This window comes from Vulpes lagopus, chromosome 6 (genome assembly GCF_018345385.1).
Source record: "Vulpes lagopus strain Blue_001 chromosome 6, ASM1834538v1, whole genome shotgun sequence".
NCBI lineage: Eukaryota > Metazoa > Chordata > Mammalia > Carnivora > Canidae > Vulpes > Vulpes lagopus.
In genome coordinates this window covers 60,088,972-60,113,405 of record NC_054829.1, presented here as the reverse complement: position 1 = coordinate 60,113,405, position 24,434 = coordinate 60,088,972, and the positions used below count along the sequence as shown (strand labels likewise).

Genomic DNA, 24,434 nt, shown 5'->3' with positions numbered 1-24,434 from the left:
TGTTGTAGTCTGATCTCCAAAGATTTGGGGTAATTCCATTAACATAGTTTCATTTGTATATTCATCTGCAGTATGAACAACAACAAAAATGAAATCTATGGAAATAAAAAGAAAATAATCATATCCTAACATGAATGAGATCTAAAGAGGTAAGATGCATATGCCAAGTTACATGACTTTAATTCAGTACAAAGATGATCCTTTTGGAAGTATTTACCTGTTAGTAAGGGAGATAATGGATGTATATCATTAAAATTAAAATCACAAAGTGATTAAAAGACAAGCAGATATCCTTTGGATGTTCAGAGTAAGGGAAAGAGAGATAAGCAAAAATGATCAAGAAATACTCTAATAGTTATTTGGAGAAGTGGTGTTAAAAGAGTTAGGTTATAAAGGAAAAGTATGGTTGAAGAAAGAAATGCCAGAGAGAAAAAAAGATGAATGTGATCTGGTTCTCATAAGCAAGAAAATATATGTCAGATAAACAATTTATTAGCTAAGAGATCCACTACAGATATACCCAATAACTGGTTATCAATGGTGCAGAATAAAAGGAACGGAAGGATGGATCATCAAAGAGGTCTTAAGTTTTATTGCCTAAAATTGCAGTTCACTTAGAAAGCTTTATAAAAGTTTTAAACTTTTTCTATTGGGACAAACATATCTGTAAGACTTAGCTTAATAAGCCAACACATAATCAGCACATGATGTATGTGAGTTATACTCCTAATAATTTAAACTATATTTAATACTGTTTAAGAAAAATATACTTCAGGGGCGCCTGCGTGGCTCAGAAGGTTAAGTGGCTGCCTTCAGCTTGGGTCCATAGTCTCAGGGTCCTGGGACAGAACTCTGCTTTGGGCTCAGTGCTCAGTAGCAAGTTTGCTTCTCATTCTGCCCCTTCCCCCACTGATGTGCATTCTCTCTCTCAAATAAATGAAATCTTAAAAAAAAAAAAAAAAAAAAAAAAAAGGAAGAGGGGACTCCTGGGTGGCTCAGCAGTTGGGTGTCTGCCTTCGGCTCAGCATGTGATCCTGGGGTCCTGCGATCGGGTCCCACATGGGGCTCCCTGCATGGAGCCTGCTTCTCCCTCTGCCTGTGTCTCTGCCTCTCTGTGTGTCTTTCATGAATAAATAAATAAAATAAAAATAAATTTTAAAAAAGAAGGAAAAATATTACAAATTTAGGTATCTTACATTAACTAGTCTCTAACCCAATACTAACAGAAATAGAATGCTAGCCACAAATAAAATTTTAAATTTTCTAGTGGCTGCATTCAACAAATTCTAAAAAGAAACACTAATTTTATATATCAGTTAACATTTATACATTTTATTTAACCCAATATATCCCCAAATGCTTTATTTCAATATGCATTCATTTTTAAACTTTTCAGGGAATCCCTGGATGGCTCAGGGTTTATTTAGCGCCTGCCTGCCTTCGGCCCAAGGCATGGTCCTGGATTGAGTCCGGATTGAGTCCCACGTCGGGCTCCCTGGATGGAGCTTGCTTCTCCCTCTGCCTGTGTCTCTGCCTCTCTCTCTCTCTCTCTCTCTGTCTCTCATGAATAAATAAATAAAATCTTAAAAAAATTTTTTTTAAACTTTTCAATATGTAAATATTTTAAATCCTTTTTTGGGGGTACTAAGTCTTCAAATTTCAGAATGTATTTTACCTTTATTGCCCATTTTAATTCTGATTAGTCATATTTTGAGTTATTAATAACCCCCAAGCCAATAACGGCTTCCGTGTTTGACAGCATGGCTCTCACCATAGTGATTTGGTATTTGGTAGCCTGGCATATTTAGTGCCACATAAAGGAGACCGATTTTATACTGAGCTGCAATAAATGCTATCTAGAGGTGGTGAGGTTGTTCATAATACCAAAGAGAGGGGATCCCTGGGTGGCTCAGTGATTGAGCGCCTGCCTTCGGCCCAGGGCCTGATTCTGGAGTCCGGGGATCGATTCCCACATCAGGCTCCCTGCATGGAGCCTGCTTCTCGCTCTGCCTGTGTCTCTGCCTCTCCCTCTCTGTGTCTCTCATTAATAAATAAATAAAATCTTTAAAAAAAAATAAAAAAATAAAAATACCAAAGAGAGCAATGGCACAAGTGCCACAAACCTCCACTAAACATGTTACTGAGCAGAAAAATAGGATAGTCAGTAACCATTGTTGTACATTCAGCTGTCCTACACCCAGGTTTCCACCCTCCTCTTCCAAAGTGTTTGTACTGTTTGTTTGCCTTTTATCATCTACTCTGCAAAGTTGTTATATTATAGCCCTGCTGTGCACAAAGATCTACACTCAGGAGAAGAGAAGGGAGACAGGGCATACTACCATTGTGGCCATTTTAAAGCAAGCAAAAAAAACCAAAAAAAAACCAAAAAAAAAAAACCAAGGAATACTTCTTCCAATTCAGCACGCCCTACCAGCATGGCACATCTAACATTTTTATTATCTTCACTTTCTCATACTTCTGTAATTCTGCTCATCAACCATTTGTCACATAGATTTAAAGATGTGGGATTTTGTTAATAATAATGAACTCTAGGGGGCAGGTTACAGTGTCTCCTCAATTTCTATAAGAATATAAAAATCATGAAAATTTTGTAAGAAACATTTTATTATTGTAAAAAATTTAATATACAAAATACTGCTTTAAATGAATATGTTTAGGCTAATATAGATTATTATGCATCTTATGTATTACTACATTCCTTCAACTATCTTCTCAACCAGAGGTGAGTATACTACTGGCCTGGAGGCCAAATCTAGCTTTTCACCTGTTTTTGTAGTTTATTGGAACAAACCACACTCATACCTTTAGTATTGTCTATGACTGCTTCTTCATCCTGTGGAGTTGAGTAGGTACAATAGACACTATTTGCCTACAAAGACTAAAATCTGACTATACTTGGCCTTTTAAAAAAAAAAAAAGTTTGATGACTGCTGCTCTTTACCATTATTTCTTAAGGAAAAAATTGCTTCTGAGTTACCAGCTCAATTGCTAGCAAGAACACACCTTTAATTAATATAAAGGCAACCAACTCTCAGGTGAACAAACTAGGGAACAAAGAGCAACATACTGTTAACTTACAGGGTTATTTGGAAAACTAAAAATCCAGTAGAGGAGGAATGAAGTGACATACAGAATGGCTAAAATTAACAACACAGGAAACAACAGATGTTGGCAAGCACGTGAACTCCTCCTCTTGCACTGTTAGTGGGAATGCATACTGGTGGAGCCACTCTAGAAAACAGTACACAGGTTCCTCAAAAAGTTAAAAATAGAACCACCCTATGATCCAGCAATTGCACTAGTAGGTATTTACTTAAAGGACACAAAAATATCGATTCAAAAGGATACATGCACCCAATGTTTATAGCAGCATTATCAATAATAGCCAAATCATGGAATGAGCCGACCTGTCCATCAACTGATAAAGTAGAGGTGGTGTGTTTATATATACATAAATGTGTTTCTATATGTATATATTTACATACATATAACGGAATATTACTCTGCCATAAAAAAGAACGAAATCTTGCCATTTGCAACAATGTGAATGGAACTAAAGACTGCTATACTAAGCAAAGTAAGCCAGGGAAAGACAAATACCATATGATCTCACTCTAATGTGGAATTTAAGAAACAAAACAAATGAACATGGGAAAAAAAAAAAGAGACAAGCAAACCAGAAAAGGGACTCTTAATTACAGTGAACAAACTGAGAGGTTGCCAGAAGGGAGGTGGGCCAGGGGATGGGTTATATGGCTATGGGTATTAAGGCAAGCACTTGTGATGAGCACTGGGTGTTGTACGTAAATCACGATCACTAAATTCTACGCGTGAAACTAGTATCAATGTTAACTATTGGAATTTCATTAAAAACTTGAAACTAAAAAACAAAACAAAACAAAACAAAACACAGAACAGAAACAAATAAAAAGAATGAAGGGACATAAAAACCAGAAGCCAAACGCAATTTAGAAAAGATAAATGCAAAAGTGTACTCTACTTAAGGGCCAAAACTTTATCAACTAAACAGAAGATAAGACCCAGCACAATACTGTAGAAAAGATCTACTTAAACTCCTCTGTCCATAAAATATTTAGTATAACTGAGAAATGCAGCCACAGTTAAAAACTAACATAATTTCTGATTTTTAGTAGCATATAATACCAAGAGATGGAAAAGTATAGCTTATAAACTTAGAAAAGTAGAAATTGCTACAAGACAGCATAAATTGTTCTACTAATTTACTCCACTGACAGGATTACAATGCAGATTAGGAGATCTTGGGTATGGCTGACTTAACATGCCTCATGTTATTTTGAGAAAAATCCACTACATGAAAATTACATTTATTACATGTATTGTCAGAAGAAAAGTTAATTTAAAATGTTTAGTTTTAAAAACCATTTAATGACATATTACTCCATACTTAGGGCTGCCTCAGACTCAGAGAATGACATATAAAATCTGCAGATGACACGAAGATGGAGGATAGCAATAAAGATTTTTTTAAATCTAGAGACTTAAATACAAATCAACAAAAGTAAAATATCACAGTAGCTCAACAAAAGTCCTTGCTTAACAATAATGAATGTGAAAAGGCAAATTTTAAGTGAAAATGCAAATTCACATTTCTATGCCCTTCTATAGTTTCCTCAGCTTAAAACGTATTCTTCGGAGTATTCTCTGCTTAGAATGTCATTTTTCTCCATTCTGTGTCCTGATAGCTCTATCTTTCAGGACCCAACTCAGATGTTCTTTCCTTATTGGAGGGCTTCCTCAACTCCCCAGGAGTTATCAGCTCCATTTTCCATGCTCCCATTACACAGGCTCCACAGCACATGTGATTTATGCCATTCATGGTGTTATATAGTCATTTCTCACTAGAGGGACAAATTATCTCAGTATCTCCAGATTCTCCAAAGCGCAGTGTCAAGAGTAATAAAAATACTTTCCACTGGCAGTCCACTTTTATTTTTATGTGTATCTAAACAGAGAAAGTACACATATGAATGTGAAGGAAAGGAAAAGTATCTAAATCTCAGCTTCCCACTTGTAGAATGTATCTTTGGGTAAATTACACAACCTCATTGAACCTGGTTCCTTTTATTATATGGGGATATCTTCCATTAATTGTTAATGTGAAAATTAAGTAAGATAATACTATTGTATGCCCAGCATACTGTATGGGTACAATAAATAGTATCAATTCTAACTGTTCAGGTACCATATTTGCAAACCATATTTGCAAAAATACACTGGAAAAAATAACCAGTGTGATAAAGGAACAATGTCAGATGAGCTCATAAAAGACTTGAGCATCTCTGGAAAAAAAGTTTGGCATTGGGAAGAAGGGTAGCAAGAAGGATAAACTGCAGAGAGATTACCAATGAACTCCCAAAATCCAATCAGGATGACCCAGTCATAAAATCTTACCAGATGCTCAGTGGTAGACTGTAAAGAGAATTGAAGGTATGCAGTCTCTTTAGAAATATGACTGATACTTGTTTCTCATAAGACATGGAATCTATTTTACCACCTCTTTTTAAATCTGGGCTAGCCTTAAGATTGGCTTTGACTAACAAAATACAGAAACGACATGGAGAGACTACTCTCTTGGAACCGAGCCCAGCACCACGTTAGTCTTCTGAGATGAAAGACCATATGGTAAAAAAAAAAAAAAAAAAAGCCATCTCAGTATTAACATATCACACTGTATACTTTAAATGTCTTATAAATCTGCTGGTAAATTATATCTCAACAAAGCTAGAAAAAAAAAAAATAAACACACATAAAGAAAAACCATCCCAGGTGAAGTCCCCGACATATGACTGAGGCTACCTCTTAAACTATCCAACCTCAGCCTACCCTCCAGCTGACCATAGCTAAATGAGGGGACAGGTCAGCAGAACCATACTGGCAATCTACAGAAAAGTGAGCAAATAAAATGGATGACTATTTTGAACCACTAAGTTTTAGGATGGCTTGTTACACAACAACTGGTAAGACATATTCTGTCTGAAGAAAGCCTGTATTAACACAAAACAGGGTAGCCTACTAAGTGTATAAAAAGTAAAGGAAAAGTATGTAGGAATCTTTGCCATATAATCTAAGAAAAAAAGACTCACAGACCCAAATATCTGACCATGTAGCAGACTTATTCCTAAAAAGAAGGTGAAAATCTAATTTGAAGACACTAGTTATTAAGATTATCCAATTCTCCTTAAAAATTCCATGCTCACCAAATGGCCTTAATATAATAATTAGATTTCATACATACCGACTTATCAGTATAATAACTGGTCTGAGTGAAAGACATATATCCCCACTGTAAACTGATGGCATTCTAGCATGTATATTTATTTTCTAGAGCTTAATCATTGGGGATATAATAAAGAAGACAAATGTCTGGGCAGACAACAAGAGTGGTGCCTACCCAAAGATCCAGGCGGTGAGCTTGAATTCAAAGCAGTGCCGTACATTCTTGGTGCACATTTCTGCAAGCTTCAACAAATATTAGGAAAAATTTTATGTACCATGTGGATCATAAATAAGAACATAAACGCTAAAGTATGTGAGTGAAAAGTCTAGTGTCACCAACTGCTAGATAGGTGGTTTTCAAGACTGATCTACTCTCTACTACTACTCTCTACTACTCTCTTTATCCCAAATCCAGTTTCCTTATCTCTAAAAAAGGGCTGTTGAAAGGACTGAATTAACAAATGAAGAGCTGATGAACCATGAAAATCAGGTGCTTTATAAATGAGTTAAACACCTTTTACTAGAAAGCCTGGTTGAGGGAATCCTTGGGTGGCTCAGTGGTTTAGCGCCTGCCTTCAGCCCAGGGCTTCATCCCTGAGGCCCCGGGATCAAGTCCTGCATATCAGGCTCCCTGCATGGAGCCTGCTTCTCCCTCTGCCTATGTCTCTGCCTCTGTGCCTCTCATGAATAAATAAATAAAATCTTCAAAAAAAAAAAAAAATAGAAAGCCAGGTTGAAACATAAAGCCAGCCTATATAAGTGATGAAGAATTCCTACATTTTGAACCATTTGAAAAATGAAACTCACTCAAAGACGGTAAGTACATTCCAATTCTAAGGGTCTAAATGGCTAAAAAACAAAAACAAAAACTATTTAGGAAATGAAGTCATTGAGTAATACAAGAAATCATCTTCCCATCCCACAAATCTAGTTCCTAATATTCAGACCTGACTGCTCCACTTTTTAACAATCCACAGTCCGAAATAAATAATAAAATGGTCAGTTAACCAAATTACAGAGTAAAATTTTATCTTATCTAAGAGATTAAAGTACATGCTTTATTCCGCTCTTTGCCTATGAGCTTATTTTTTATTATTATTGTTTTGAAGATGGGGGTAATCAAGTCTTTCTTAAAGCATGGTAAAAAAAAAATTTTTTTTTAAATAAAGTATGGTAGACACACACGTTAAGTTCGTTTCAGGTGTACAATTAACTGATTTCAAAAGCTTATACATTACGGTATATTCACTACAAGTGTAGCTACCATCTGTCCCCTATTACCGTATCACTGACTAAAGGGACACCTGAGTGGCTCAGTTGGTTAAGCATCCACCTTCAGCTCAGGTCATGATCCCAGAGTCCTGGGATCATGCTCTGTATTAGGCTCCCCACTCAGTGGGAAGCCTGCTTCTTCCTGCCACTCCCCCTGCTTGTGCTATCTTATCTCTCTCTTTCTGGTTCAAATAAATAAAATCTTAAAAAAATAGATCATTGACTATAGAGCTTAGGTCTTTTTGTGTGAGCTTAGTTTTTTTTTTTTAATGTATTTTTTCTAGATTCACATATAAGAGAGATCATTGGTATTTTTCCTTTCTCTGCCTGACTTCACTTAGCATAATGCCTTCAAGGTCAATCCATATTGTCCCAAATGGCAAGATGTCATTCTCTTTATGGCTGAGTAATATTTCTTTGAAATATAGACAAAAATTTCTTTTTCCATTCATCCACTGATAAACAGGTTGTCTCCGTATCTTAGCTATTGTAAATAACACTGCAATGAACACGGGAATGAGTATATATTTTCAAATTAATAGTTTTTAAAATTTGGATAAACACCCAGAAACAGAGTTGTTGGATCATTTGGTAGTTCTATTTATTTTAAGTTTTTTGAGGCACTTCTATACTGTCTCCCAGAGTGGCTGCACCAATTTACATTTCCACCAACAGTGCAGAAGAGTTCACTTTTCTCTACATCCCAGCCAGCAACTGTTATGCTACTCTTTTTGATAATAGCCATTCTAACAGATGTGAGGTGGGATCTCAATGGGGTTCTGATTTGCATTTCTCTCGTGATTCAGGATGCATAGTCTCTTTTCATGTACCTGTTCGCCACCTATAGGTCTCCTTTAGAAAAATATCTATTCAGATCTTCTGCCCATGTTTTTTAGTTGGATGGGTTGTTTTTGCTATTGAGTTGTAGGAGTTCTTGATAATTTGAATATTAGCCCCTACTGGATATATAATTTGCAAATATTTTCTCCCAGTCAGTAAGACACCTTTTAATTCTGATGTTTCCCTTTGCTCTGAAGAAGCTTTTTAATTTGATGGTCCCACTTGTTTACATTTGCTTTCGTTGCTCTTGCTTTTGGTGTCAGATTAAAAAATCATCACCAAGAACGATGTCAAGGAGCTTACTGCTTAGGAGTTTTATAGTTCTAGGTCTTATGTTCAAGTCTTTTAACTTATTTTGAGTTTTGTGTTACTTTTGTGTATAACACAAAAACAGTGGTCCAGTTTCATTCTTTTGTACTTTAGCTTATGCATTTACCTACAGTTAATATGCTATTTTTAATGAGTCTTCTTTACTTATGGAAAGCAGGTCAAACATGAGTTAGTAATTAGTTAAAGAGCATGTAGTTCAAACAAACAGAAAAAGGAGTTTGTACTGTATAACCACTAAGGATCTATCCTGGTCACAGTCCCTTTCTCAAAAAATTCAGGGTCTAGGAAAAGAGAAAAATTGAGGCAATAATGTATTGCATTACTATGTAGTAATAGCTGATCTTACACTAGATAAAATGGAGGGATGATCATTGCTGCCTAGGACAAAGGAGAAAGCAGTAGGCTATTACACCAAGTAGGATAAAGACAAAAAACTATTTAACAATTAAAAGGTCACTGGCAAACTTCTACTAACCAGAGTCAGAAGAAAAAGTTATACTTTGCATTGTATTGCAAAGGGAACAAGGTAGGGAGGTGTAGAAAATCCCTTTGAGATTGATTAAGGTAGAAAGGTTCTATTCAGAAATCAAAAACCTGAGCAAATAGGTGAGCACAGAGCACAGTGGTCTTCACCCCAATACAAAAAACAAATATTCATATAATGCCCTTAAAGGATAATCTTCAAACAAATTCACATAAACCAACTGGTGAGCTAATGAATAAAAACAGAGATTTCCTTCTCCAGACTTGTGCCAAGGGTCAGATTACCATAATACCAAGGATCACCATAAACCAAGAATACAATTTTGATCTCTCTGTAATCATCTAAAAGGGAAAAAGTAAACCAAAATTTAACACAATTAAATGTCAGTCTTCTTCCCTTTTTGCCAATTTAAAGTCACAAAAATTAATTAAAAAAAAAAAAAGTCACAAAAATTAACACCTAAGAACACTAGTAGCTCTCCTTTGTTCTTTGCTCCTAAACCAACTGCCTCTCCTGAACTGCTTGTAAATTCCAAAAACCCAAATACTTCATCACAGGGAAAACAACAAAACCCAAAAAACCAGCTATTTGAAAAAGAACTTTGTTAATGCTATAAAACTACAAAGGACACAGTTTCTTAATATTAGTAGAAGGTGGAATATCTAAAATCTCTTCCTTTATTTCGGCATTTCAGATATCTCCATGATTATAGTAAATCAAGAACCAAAGTATACAAAAAGTTTAATTCAAAAGGGATACAGCCATATTCATGCTCCCTTCTAAAGTGGGAAAAGTCTCTTAAAAAGGTAAGATTGCTTATGCCAAAGGGGAAGTTTGAAACTTAACCCCGTTTTCTATTTTCTTGGCACTCTTAAATACCATTTTTTTTAAATTGAGAATTATTACCAAGGATTTTAACTTAAACTTAAAAAAAAAAAAAAAAGGCATCATCCTTGTCAAGTTACCTAATCCAAATTCACTTAAGTTACAAGAGTGAACTCTATTTGAGTAACAAAACAAGTCTGTACAGGAGTAGATTTAAGACGTGCACTCCTATTTTAAAAGTACAGTCGGCTGAAAAACTTCTCCCGATATAACATGTTTATGTGTAAGTCTTTCTGTGGAGCTGAAGAAAAAGAAGCCTTACTTTTAAAGCTCAAAGGAACTGATTTTTCTAACTTCGCTGCTCGTTTCTCAGACAGGTGCGGACTTTGCTGAAAGCCCTCCCTCGAGTAAGCCCCCACTCAGAAAAAGGTGCCTCCCACACACAAGTTATTTGGTTGCTATAACATTTGGTTTCTAAGCCACAAAGGGACCCCCCTTCTGAGCGGAGAGGATAACGCACGAGAAAAAGGGAGGATCAGGCTGTTTCATTGATCGACCAATTTAGGTTCTCACTTGGAGATCCTGTTTAAACACACATCTCTAAAGCACCCCAGGGTTCGGTGTCACAGGACAAGTGGATCTCTTGGGATAAGCCAGGCGAGGTACTGAAAATTTAGGAGTGAAAACTACACACGCAGCAGCTCCGGATTCTTATCAAAACAATAGCGAGTGGCACATGTCAGGCAGCCCACATGCGCAGGGGGATAAAACGAGGAGACTGGCTGAGGCTGGAGTTGAACTTGTCTTCACCCCCTCCCCCTACGCCCACCGCCGCCCTTGGGGCTACGCCAAAGTGATAACTAAGTGCGCCCAGTGCCCGGCTTTTTCCCCCCTCCCTTCCCCCCCCCCCCCCCCCCGCCCGAACCCGACTTCTTCCTCACCAAGGTCTCCCGGAGGCGGAGACGCTGAGTTCTCCGGGGCCGGGAGTTAGTCACCAAGAAGAGGTGGTGACAGAGCACTAGGCTTGCGTCGCACACTCCGAGGCCTAGCCGCACCGGACGAGAGGCCGCCGGGGATGGCTCGCGGGTCCCGGACCCCGCTGCCCCCCGGCCCGCCGGGGGGTGGGGGTGGGGGTGGGGGTGGGGGCTCCTTCCCCAAGTCTCAACTCGGCCCCCTCCCCTCCTCCCTCCCCTCCCCGCGCTAAGGCAGCCCCAACGTCAGGCTCCACTCTCCACCGAGGAAGCAAGCCCGGCCCGGCCGTTTCCTGCCCCCGGGGGTGGGGATTCCCTCTCCGGGCCGGGGGACGGCGGCCCCGAGCCGCTGACCCGAGCGGGGATCCCCTCGGCCGCCGGGCGGGGATCCCGGAACTGGCCCCGGAGTGCGCGTGTGGCCGAGGCGGGGAGGGGCGAGGCGGGGAGTTTCCGCTGCTCGGCTCCCGGGCGGCAGCGGCTGCTAGAAGCGGTCCCCACGGCCGGCCGAGGACCCCAGCTTCCGCGGCCCCGGCCCGCTCCCCCCACGCGCGCCACAGCCGGCCGCGCCGCCCGGGGACCCCGCGCAGTCCCCGGGTCGGGCTCGGGGGACCGGGAAGCGCGGGCCCGCGGCCAGCCGTCACTTGCGAGTCGCCCCGCCAGAAGCCCAAGGCGAGGAAAAGACGAGAGACAAAAGGACGCTGGGGAGGGAGTCCCCACACTCCCTCGCACCCCCCGCGCGGCCCGGCCCTTACTCGTAGTGGCGGAAGATCTCGTTGGTGACTTTACAGTAGAAAACTTCCTCGTCCGGCCGCAGGTCCGCGGGCGGCTTCTGTCTCACAAACGGCTTTCGGTGTAGCAGCGGCATCTCCCGTCCGCCCGCGGGCTCACCCGGACCCTCGGCCGCCCGCGTCGGCCCCGCTTCCCTATCAGAATTGGAGGGAAAGGAAAGCCGGTAAGGTGGGGAGCGCTCGGCCGCGGCGTGGGCCAGTCCGCGCGCCGGGGGAAGCTCGACTGCCTTTTGTGTGACTGACGCGCCGCGGCTGCCACCGGAGCCGAGGTCGCTCCTGCCGCTACTGGGGTATTGAGCGAGCAGAGCCGCCGCCTCTGCCCTCCCAGCGCGCCCCACCTCCGCACGCCCGGCGGCCGGCTCACAATGGGGCCGCACGCCCCGCCGCGGGCGGGCGGGCGGTGCGGGAACGGCGGCGGCCCCCTCCCCCAGCGCCGGCTCCCAGCCCGCCGCCGCCGCCTCGGGCTCGCAACGTGCTTGGCGCGCAGCCGGCCGGCCCGACGCCGCGAGGAGCTCGCTGCGGGCGGACCCCGGCGCCGCTCCGCTTTGTTCCCCCGCTCGCCTACACTTCCCCGTCGGCGCCGGCCGGCTCCCGACGACCACACGGAGCCCCTCACCTGCGAGCACGCCGACTGCCACTTCTCCACCTTTCCAACTACAAAGGCGGCGAGGGGAGCCTGTGTCCTGCCGGGGGGTCGCTTCTCGCCGGCCCCGCCGCGCCGCCCGCCGCCGCTTCCCCCGCTGCCACGGCCTGGCTCCGCGCGGGGGATCGCGTCCCACCGCCACTTCCCCGCCTCTCGGAGCTCCTGGGAAGTTTCTGATCTACTTTCGGCTCAGAAGGAGGAAGAGCTGTTGGGAGGAGCTTTTCACTTCTCGCTTCTACCTTTTTATTGGCTACTCGATGACTTTTACAGCCTGTCACTGATACAGGAAGAGACGGCGGAGAGCCTGGGAGAGCTACATTATTAATTAATGGAGCAACCCCTTGTGTAGAATCAGAAGCATCCTCCATGTTTGAGATTATCAGCCAAGAGATCTAGGGAAGGCGCGGGGCTTTCATAAACACATGGCTCACAAAGTGAAGCCTTCATCTTCAAGTCTGGCACCATCGCTTGGTTTCACGGTGGGGGAAGGAGTCCAGTTAAGATTTAACTTTTATTTTAAAGATGGGAAGAGAAGTGAGGAATAAAAAATAGAGAGTATTTTGATATTTTCCTCAGAAAGAATTTTCATGTCTCAAAACATATTTTGCTTGTGTAAACATCCTTCTTGAAAAGAAAATACCTTTCTTGACAGCAGTTCTCGTTAATATTTAAAGAGGGCAACTCAGCCAAAGACTTGGCAGAGGAAAAGACCAAAAAAGTGTTTTTTAGAAAATGTCATCATGCCTAGAGGACTCCCACATATTTGAAACTAAAAACTAAATGCACCTTTAAAAAGTAGTATTTGTGATAACGCCAATGAAAATATTTTGCAAAGTATCAACATTCGATTCAATCACACAGAATTTTAAAGGTTGTGGATTTACTAGTGAAATTTCCCCTAAAGCAACTTTCCCATATCCACAATTTCCATTTGTGAAACTAATTTTAATTCACATAATAAATGTGACTTTTGAATTTAAAGGAATTTTTCAAGCTACAAGTGATTCCAAATGTTTGCCAGCTTTGTGTTAAATGGTCTTTTTTGCTACTGCCCTTGACGTTTGCTTATTTGTGGATTAACATGTAAGAATGAATCTATAAGACAGTGAGTTTGAAGAACAGTCATTCAACAAAGAACACAACTACCAATACTGTGAAATGATTATAATGTGGGATCATCTTTTTATCTTGAAATTAAGAACATTTGTACATAGGAACAAAATGTGAGGAATCTGTTCAAATTGCAAGAGTTATAATTTTTTAACTTCTTTCAACGTACTTTTATGGCAGCTAGCAAAATGAATTTTTGTGGAAGACAATATGTTTTGAGTGTCTTAGAAGTCATTAATAAAATTGATGCACTTTACTGTCTGAATATAGAAGTCACAGAGGCTTGGAAATGTTCTCAGTACCAACTATATTCTTTAGTCTGGATAAACTCTTCAAAAAAAATTATGCAGTCATTTAAAGTGGCCTTGTACTTGAGTGACAATTTAAAATTCCCTACCTAGAAAGTATTTAATTTTCCAGGTGAAAAATTTAGAACCTACAAATATAATCTCAAAAGGGGAACATGGAGTATGGATAAATTTACAAGTGCTAATGAAGCATCACTCTCACAATCCAAAATCCCAGCTTATCTGTTAAGCTAAAAACAGGAAATTTTCTCTGAATATATCATATTTGTATTTCTTAGAGCTCACTAAGTTTTTATTTAAATTCCAGTTAACATACAGTGTAATACTAGTTTCAGGTGTACAATATGTGTGAATCACTATTCAACACTTCGATACATCATCACTCAGGGCCTTAGAGCTCACTATTTGATGAGGTTAAAATTTTGTTAAAATCATGATCAAAAATGGTGATTTTATTTTTATTAAATACAGATTTTTAGACAATTGGATTCTTTTTAGTACTAACTTAAAATTGAAATTTTATTCTACATTATCAGAATACTATTTCCCTACCACCATATGCTGATACCAATACTACGATACTATCATTACTCAATTCTCTGAGTTACATACATAGCATTTATTTTAATGATTTGTGATATTTAATAATGTTATACAGTTGTTCATTGTTAATTCACAATAATATATATTTAGTAAATTATAATTAACATATTAGTTTAGTTTTGATGTGTTTATACTACTTGATCAAATTGATAGACTAAGTTACCTCAAAATAATACTACTTTTGTTTATTTCGTTAAAGATTTTATTTATTTATTCAGGAGAGACAGAGAGAGAGGCCAAAGGAGAAGTAGGCTCCCTGTGGAACAGGAAGTTGGATGAGGGACTGGATCCCAGGACCCCAGAATCACTACCTGAGCCAAAGGCTGACACTTAATTGAATAAGCCACCCAGGCAGACCTAAATCATACTTCTTTTAAAGTTATCCTACACACTTATTACTGAAAGTTACCTAAGATGTTTATTTCATATTTTGCTATCACGATTAACTCTTTATTACTACTTCTAGGCTTTTGAGAATCAAAAGCTCATCGCTATTTCAGGAAGTAGTTAAGGATACTGTCATGAAATAAGACCATGTGTGAAAAAATTGAAAGTATTGTAAACTATGAAAATTAAAGTATCATATAAAAAAATGAAATTAAAATATTTTAATTTTTTAACAATTTAATTAAACATTTATCAGGCTTTTCTTATGTGCTAAGACACTACTAGCTCATGAAATACACTATAAATGTATCCTGGCCTTAAAAATTGTACAATCTGGGGTGCCTGGGTGCCTGAGTCAGTTAAACATCTGACTCGTGGTTTCAGTTCAGGTCATGATCTTGGGGTTGTAAGATTAAGTGCACCTCATTGGGCTTGGGCTCAGTGTGGAGTGGGCTTGGGGTTCCTTGCCTCTCCTTCTCCTTCTGTCCCTCCCCGTGCTTGTGCTCTCTCACTCTTTCTCAAATCAAAAAGGTTTTTTAAAAAAATGTACAATCATCTTCTAGGAAAGAGATGATGTAAATACAACAAAAACAAGAATTGTGTGAGTACTAATGATCATGAGTAATATAATGCAAAAAGAGAAGTAGAAAGATTAGAAGTAAATATAGGAGGACGAATGATCTGTCCCAAATGAAGTCATCCATGGGGCTTGATTTGAAAGGCAATAGAAAGCTTGTATTCCAACATTTCCTCACAGGTCTCAGGATCATCCCTCACTCTCCTTTAGTCACCTCTCTGAATGAAGACACCAATTGCCCCCACTTAAACGTAAAATGTAAATATCCTAGGTAGGCAGGACATATATTAGTCTAATATCATCAAGACTAGTTTAATATTTGAGAAAGTACACTGCTTTATGTATGTAAAAACAAATCTATGAAAAATGTATTTTCAAGCTTGAGCTAGAATACTTTTCCTTTTTTCTATTGATTAAGAAAGGCTTTACTTAGGTGGCGTGGTGACATAGTAATTAATTACTTAAAGCTGAAAGAAACCTTTGGGAACTCTTAATTCTCTCATTTTGAAGCTGAGGAAACTTAAATTCAGTAACTGAAATCTAGGCCTCTTGACTCTTTGTTCAATTTCTCTAGACCACTGTGCTTTTCCCCTTGGATTTGATAATATCTAGTTTTCTTGTATACCCATCCCACACTGCATCTATAAGTGAGCTAAAGTACCATTCCAAATCCTTCCCAAACTGCTAAAATTATAAAGGGATAAGCTGTATTACTCATAATCAGAGATAATAATGTATTTCTGAGAATTATCCAGGAACTTATCTTCAAGAATAGGGGTAATGAGAATCCTAAATTTGAAGAGCTGACGAGTCCTGTCTCCATGCTTCAGTTAACACATCTAACAAATATAAACCCTTTATATCCTTTATACCTAAGGAACGGTTAATAAAAGTACTTAAGTATAGCTGCCCTAAGATCTTCTGAGAAAGATGTCTTAGAAGTATATACAAGGAATATCTTCAACTTTGTAACTTGTTTCCTAAATATCTGTATCTGACATCAGTCTCAACTCCTTATGTTCTCTTTTTAATGTCTTCCTAAATAATTCATTGCAGTTGACTTATAGAAATTTCTGTATACTTTTCTTTAGAAGCAATGAACATGTTTTCCTTAACGTCTGAAATCACTGGCCTAGTGTTAGGATAATGGTTCTAAACTTTAGCTGCCCATTGAAATCATCAGAGGGATTTTTAAAAAATACTGATGCCTGAGCCATACCCCAGGCCAGTTAAACAATATCCGGGGTAGGGACCCAGGCTTTTGGAGTTGAAAAATCTACTCGGGTAATTCTAATATACTGCCAAGGTTGAGAACTATGGTTAGAGACGACTGGATTGTTGATGCTAATGTGGTAACGGCAAATTTGGGATGCATTTTTTTATTCAAGCCCTAGTGATTAAAGTCATGAATTTTGGGGTGGTAGTATCAGTTGAAAGAATAGTCTATGGCTATCATCATTATCACAATAGTTTACATTTAATGAGTGATTCCAGCATTCCAGCATTGATTGTGAAGCATTGTGCTAAATGAGGGCTTTAAATGAATCACCTCACGATTCTCACAACAAACTAAGTACTATTTATTACTTCCATTTTACAGATGAAGCTGTTGAGGCTCAGAGAGGTTAATTAAGTAGCATACTCAAGATCTTACAACCCAGAAGCAGAAAAACTCAAGTTATCAACTCCAAAGTCCATGCTCCTTACAACTATATTTCCTGGGACTGATTTGATAATCTAGCTCAGATGTAAATTGAAATAGGGAAACTGATCCTATGCACTAAACCATTTAGAACTTAAAATGATTAAGAATGTCTGTTAATCATAAAAGTACTAGAGGGAAAAAAAGTACTAGAGTCCATGGAGAATTTTAAGAGTTATCTCAGAGTGGGGAAAGTCTAACACAAAGCCCACCCATAAAAATAATTCTATAAAATAAAAATTAAAATAATTCTATAAAATAAAAATCACGTAAAATATAAAATTTACGTGACAAAAGCTATCACAAAGTTGTAAGACAATTATCAAACTGAGGGAAAATTATGTATTTGCAACTCATTGGCAAAGGGCTAGCTTCACTAATGTATAAATAATTTGCTATTGCCTTATTGTATAAGTAATAACACCACCACAACCCAAGAGAAACAGAAAAGGAAACACAAATGGCTTTAAAATATATAAAAAGATTCTCAACCTTACTCATCATAAGAGAATACAAATTAAAACTACACTGAAAAAAATAAATAAATAAATAAATAAAACTACACTGAGATGACATTGTTCATCCTTTGGATTTGCAAAGATCATCATCATTTGTTGGTAAGCCTATGGGGAACCAGGCACAACCTCTATGAAGGGCAAATGGACAATATTTATTCAAGATTACAAATACATCCTAGGAATGTATTACATTACTAGTAGATACTTGTAAATACAAGTTCCATCTCTAGGAAGATATCCACAAATATAGTTGAATATAAGACTATTTGGCTTTGTTAGGAATAGACTAAAATTGAATTAAATATTTTAAAATTAATGGAAATGCCTATAATTAAATAAATGATATGTCCATATAATGGAATAGTATGCAGATGTAAGAAAGAACAAGGAAGTTGAAAAAAAGGAAAAAATGCAGATAAATATGTATGGGAAATTTAATATGTATATACATTTGCTTGATACATAAAATGCATCTGGAAGGATATATAGAAAAATAACACACTGGTTCCCTCTGGGAGAAGATTTGATAGGGGACAGAGAAGGGAGAATTTTCAGAGTAGAAAGATGAATAAAAATTTGTAAGATATAGAGATTAGATGGTAAATAGGCAGGTCGAGACAGATAGATGATTTAATAAAACATGGTCTTTCACTCAAAACTGGAAATAAGTTTAGAACTGCAAATAAAAAGTACAGATGTCTATGTTAAGTATTTTGCAGGGCCTAGCATAGCACCTTTCCCATGACAGGAGTTCAACACATTTTTGTTGGATGAATGAATGGTCAGATGGATGTATAAAATATGAGTTTAATTTGATTACAGTGAAAGAAAAGTCCAATGGATGGCTGCTTTCATCTTAATGTGGAGATAGAATTTAGATTATATGTTACCAAAAAAACCCTCTCTAGATTGTTTATGTTAATAATTAGTTATATACCAATTTACAGACCAAATCATACTATGTTCAGCCAGTTTATTATTGTGTTTAAAAAGACATATAAAGGGATCCCTGGGTGGCGCAGTGGTTTGGCGCCTGCCTTTGGCCCAGGGCGCGATCCTGGAGACCCGGGATTGAATCCCACGTCAGGTTCCCGGTGCATGGAGCCTGTTTCTCCCTCTGCCTGTATCTCTGCCTCTCTCTCTCTCTCTCTCTCTCTGTGTGACTATCATAAATAAAAAAAAAATAAATAAAAATAAGAAAATAAAAAAAATAAAAATAAAAAATAAAAAGACATATAAGGAACAAGTAGAAGGTTTTAAAATGTGAAATAGAGGGTTCTTTTTCTCATTTTTACCAACTACAAAACTAATTTTTAGGTTTTATTTTTTAAATATTTATTTATTCATGAGAGACACACACACAGAGAGGCAGAGACACAGGCAGAGGGAGAAGCAGGCTCCATGCAGGAAGCCCGATGTGGGACTTGATCCCAGGACTCTGGGATCATGCCCTAAGCCAAAAGCAGACACTCAACGGCTGAATCACCCAGGCATCCCTAATTTTTAGGTTTTAGTTTATCTGCAAGCTAAAACTAGCTATCTGTAAACTAGCTCTCAGATAAAAGTTGCACTAATATTTATCATCCCATTTACTAACTAATTTATGTTAATACTGGAGTATAAAATACTGGAATATATTTTGTTCCTCTTTTACTTTCCCTTTAGTGTTCACGCTATAACCTACTATCAGATATCATTTTAAGTATTACCATACAATTTTAAAAATCTGTTTTTTAATCTTTTAAAAAATATGTACTACAATGCCTGGAACACAGCGGCACTCAAAATATAATAGTATAATAGTATAATAGCATATAATAGTCTAGAAAAGCATTATTATCTTTCATTTTTCTTATACTATTTCTTATAATATTTAAATAACACTTATAATAGTCAAATTATAATATAATTAGGGCCGTATCTTTTTTTTTTAGGATCATATCTTTTTTTTAACCAATTTTATCTCATGTGGTTAAAGCATGGTATTAGCATTGTAAATACTGCAAGTTTGACACCAATAACTAGCCCCATATTTCATGTATCCATAGACTGGCAATTATGGCTAAAGAGAGAGAATGAAGACATTTAAAATTCAGAATCCATTTCTGAATATATCACTAAATTCTAATCTAAGAATTCCTGCTGAAACATGTGCTAATGCTACAGGTGCCTATAAATGAAAACATTTAGGGTTTTCTCCCTTTTATTCCTGTTGCCATCATCATACCTAGGACCCAGGAGACATTCTACTACCTTATTTTCTCTAGTCTAAATGTTTAGGTCAAAATATCTCTCTCTTATTTCCTTAGCACAACTGAAATTTCACTCTAAGCTACCAGCAAACTGTTTCTCAATAACTTCTTAGCATTTAGACACTACATACCTGACATCTAGAAACCAGTTTCTCTACCAAAGCCAGCATTTTGCCTACTTCAAGTATAAAACACAAATATTAAACATTGTTATTTTTCCCATTTCAAACTTCCCTCTTAAAATAAAGACCTCAGTTCCAGTGTTGTGGGCAGAATAATAGCCCCCAAAGAAGTGCACAACCTATTCCTCAGAAACTGTGAATGTGTTATTTTACAAGGCAAAAGAAATTAGCAGATGTGATTAAGGTTAAGGACCTTGAGATGGGGAATTATGCCCAGATTATCTAGGTGGGCCCAATCAAATCACCCGAGTCCTTAAAAGTGAGGAAGTTTTCATGAGTGTGGTCATAGATAGATGACATTGAAGAAAGGTTAGAAGGATGTTGCTGGTTTGGAATAGAGAAAAGGGGGTGACAAACCAAGGAATTTTGTGGTCTTTGGAAACTGGAAGAGGCAAGGGAACAGATTCTCCCCAAGAGGCTTACAGAACGGAACCTAGCCCACCAACAACTATGATTTTGCCCAATGAGACCTGTGTTGGGCTTCTGACCTATCACTAAGTTTCTGGTAATTTGTTAGAGCAGGCAATAGAAAACAGATACATCCACTTTTCAGCCTGAAATATATTCTTAATCACTCAGCTGATTTTCATGGCAAATAGTGACTGACACCTTTGAACTTTAATGAATGATTAAGCTCTTTCAAGCTGAGGTTATTAGCAACTCCTTAAGTTTTCTGAAATGATTCATCCAGTTCTACCCCTTCGAGTTGCAAAAAATCATGTAGTCATTTCGTAATGCATCATTTCCTTAGCCATATACAACCATAACATATATATAGTCAAGAATTATCATGTATATAGCAAGAAGGTGATTATAAATGGATGAAGACGTTTTTCTCCTCATTAGATTGGATCTCCCCAGATCTCCTTGGGGATGTCACTCAGTCAATCGTCTTCCCTCTATCTAATATCAAATTCTCCACCGCTGAGATCTCTACCCTCAGGCTATAATCTAGTGCAAGTCTCTGTCCTTGGGTGTGGGGGGGAATTCTTAAGTTCATCTCTCTTTATCTTCAGCATTGTTTCTCTTCTCTCCTTAACCAACATTTTAAAAAGGACATCCATGTTCCTCATTTCTATTTCTTTATTTCTCAATCCTCCATAATTTCCCTATGCTCCCTTGCTCTTGATTCTGACACCCTAATTGCCAAATCCAAGGGACTCTTGCCAGGCAAGAGTCCACCTTATTCAAACTCTGTTCCTTGATACCGTCTTTTACCTTGGCCTCTATGACACACTCTCCCCTGGTTCTCTTTCAACCCATCTAACTTTCCTGAGTCTCTGTGGCATCACCTCTTCTTCCTCAATCTATTTCCTAAACCCTGATGTATCTCATTTTTCTCGTGTCCATTCTCTTTTCTCATATGAACTCCTCAGGGAAGCCTCCTCTAAATCAACATCTCCTCCTGACTACATAAACTGCCCCATTCTCATTGGACTATGATGTCCTCTAGGATCTTCTTGTTTCTTTCAGGACTCTACCACACATAGCTCCTTGAAGGTTTTTGAGATGAGGAATGACTTATCAAATTAACCTTTTATAAAGATTAATCTGGGTGTGATATGTAGGACAGACTGGATTCAGTAGGCCTGGAAACAGGAAAACCAATTGAGAAGGCATAGATGTACCAGTGTGGAACAAGAACAGCCTGAATTATTGCCTTGGCAATGGAAATGAAGAAAAGCCAGGAGAAATATTTCAGTGGAAGTATTTAAGGATAGTATTTAATGACACATTAAGGAAGGGAGAGGGCAAGTCCGAGATGACTCAGAGATTTTAGGTCTAGGATATTAGAAAAGTAACATCATTAACAGAAGTGGGATAACTGGGTATAAAAATAGGTTTGGGAGGAAGCTGAAACATTTAATTTTAGATATGGAACATATCTAAATCTAAAGCAGAGATGCCCCATAGGGGAAAGACCAGGCCCTGTTATCAAAAGAGAAATCAGGATTGAGGCTATAGATTAAGGAACAGTTTCCAGAAATAGGATAACAAAAGCTACTGAAGTTGATGGATATAGTAGTCCTCCCCTTATCTGTAGTTTTGTTTTCTGAGGTTTCAGTTACCCACAGTCAACCGCTGTCCAAAGCAGGTGATCCTCCTTCTGACGAGTCATTAGAAGTTCAACAGTCGCCTAACACCAAGTCATGACATTTAGCTCGTTCACCTTACCTCATCAGATAGGCATTTTTAAAAATATTTTATTTATTTACTCATGAAAGACAGGCAGAGAGAAGGAGAGATACAGGCAGAGGGAGAAGCAGGCTCCCTGCGGGGAGCCTGATGTAGGTAGGACTCAATCCCAGGACCCTAAGATCATGCCCTGAGCTGAAGAAAGATGCTCAACCACTGAGCCACCCAGATGCCCCATGAGGTAGGCATTTTATCATCTCACATCATCACAAGATGTGTGAGTACAGTATAAGATATTTTGAAGGAGAGAGACCATATACATATAACTTTTATTATAGTATATTGTTATAACTGTTCTATTTTATTGTTACTTATTGCTGTTAATCTCTTACTGTGTTTAATTTATGAATTAAATTTTATCACATGTATGTATGTACAGTAAAAAACATAGTATATATAGGGTCCAGTACTATCCATGGTTTAAGGCATCCACTGGGGGTCTTAGAAAATGTCCCCCATGAATGAAGGGGGACTACTATATTACTGTATAATATTTGTACATAAATATTAATATGCTAATAATATTTGCTAAATAAATAAATCTCTTGATGTTATTTCCTGTGTTCAAGTACCCATCCGAAGTATAAGAATGCCCAAGACATTCACCAGCTCTCCGAAATATCTCACTGTCCCACCATGAGTAGCCCCCAACATTTGCTTTTTCTGTTGCTTCTTCCTGATTGATCATTGCAAGATATTACAAAAATGTCGTGTTTAATCTTAGGGGTCTTCATAGATAGACTAAATTCCTTTTAAGACTTCTCATGCTGACATTTTGTTGAATACCCTACAACAGGTTTTCTAAACCTCTTTTCATTTTTCTCAAGCCACCAACCTGATCTTTCCTTCTTAGCCTTATCTTGCTCTCATCACCTTATCTCCTAATAAATATCTGGGCCATTCAATATGACATCTGTTCTCAACCCAAATTTTCTTATATTTTCAGGCCACTCTTTTTTCTTTCCCCATTGTCTTCTCCTTTCCAAGGTTATATCTGTGCCTTTGATCACATTTCTTTCAACCTCCAGGACATTATTCTCTGACTTCCTTCTCAAGGTCTCCCCACTTTACTTGCTCCTTTCTTTTTGGCTATTAACATATTCAAGCCCACCCTACCTTTAAAAATTTCTTCCCTTTGCTTTGATTTCTTCAGAGCATCCTATCACCTTATTACTCTTTTGTATGGATGTGCTACTAAGTAATATAAACTTTACAACTATATGTAGTCTTGATAATGGTTTAAATTCTTGCTAGAGCTATTTGTGTTAGTATGTCCTATATGTTGATGTCAGTGTCTCAAAAATGTGAGTTCTGTGGGGCAAAAAGCATATAGTAAATTAATCATAAAATGTTTTCTGCCATGACTAATTAAAATAGTTGTGAGATTTGGGATGCTGACTTCTGAGAAACAATAAATAATATAAATACTACTTTGCCATTAACTTTTTCCAAAAAGGTAAAATTGTAAATGCACTTAGAGTTGTCATGTAATGCTTATGTCTTAGTCATAAGTCAGGATTTTTCTGATGTCTCTCACAGCAGCAGTTATATTCATTTAAGGCCATAGGTGAGAATCTTGGGCAATCCCTAATGGCAATAGATGTAGACATTCTCATAAGAAATGGGCAGTCAAGTTTTAAACTTAGAAGGCATCATGAGAACACTACTTTTTTTCCATTGTTAATTTAGATGTAAACAATCTTCAGTAAAGCTATTTACATTTCAGAGCTTTCCAGAGGGAAAGTTGACAGTGCTTTCCCTTTATATTCTATACATACGCCTACATGTCCCCCTCCAGCCTTAAAAGCTACCTTTTAGCCCTGATCCACTATAGCTGCCTTCCTAACCGATGAAGTTAGAGAAAATGCCAGAATATGATGCTACATATTTGGACCTGGGAGCTAAAGGACAAAATATTTCAAAACTTACATGAATTTTTGTAACCAACTTTTAGAAAAAGCAATTTTTATAATTTTACAAAAATATGTCTTTTATGTTATCCTAACAAAATTAAGGCCCCACAACTAGAAAACTCCCCCTAAAATTTTAAAGATTGTGATTTGCAGGTAAAGCAAGTTTATTCCTTACAGTGAAGTATAAAAATTCATTTAAAATTCATTTAGTGAGGGGCACCTGGGTGGCACAGTCAGTTGAGTGTCTGACTCCT

General features: G+C 38.3%; 1 protein-coding gene across 3 annotated transcripts in view; it reads right to left on the bottom strand.

The window, feature by feature from the left end:
- The window catches only part of BAZ1A (bromodomain adjacent to zinc finger domain 1A), a 90,316-nt gene extending 77,729 nt beyond the window's left edge, over positions 1-12,587 (bottom strand). Inside the window, exons 1-2 of one of the 3 annotated variants that reach the window (XM_041759346.1) lie at positions 12,406-12,587; positions 11,754-11,924 (exon numbers count right to left, since the gene is read on the bottom strand). In XM_041759346.1, the coding sequence (XP_041615280.1) occupies positions 11,754-11,866 (113 nt within the window). In that variant the 5' untranslated portion in view covers positions 11,867-11,924; positions 12,406-12,587. Of the gene's footprint in view, positions 1-11,753; positions 12,378-12,405 lie in introns of those variants that run through there. The other 2 variants (XM_041759347.1, XM_041759345.1) reach the window with 2 other exon arrangements.
- Between the last annotated feature and the right edge of the window lie 11,847 nt (positions 12,588-24,434).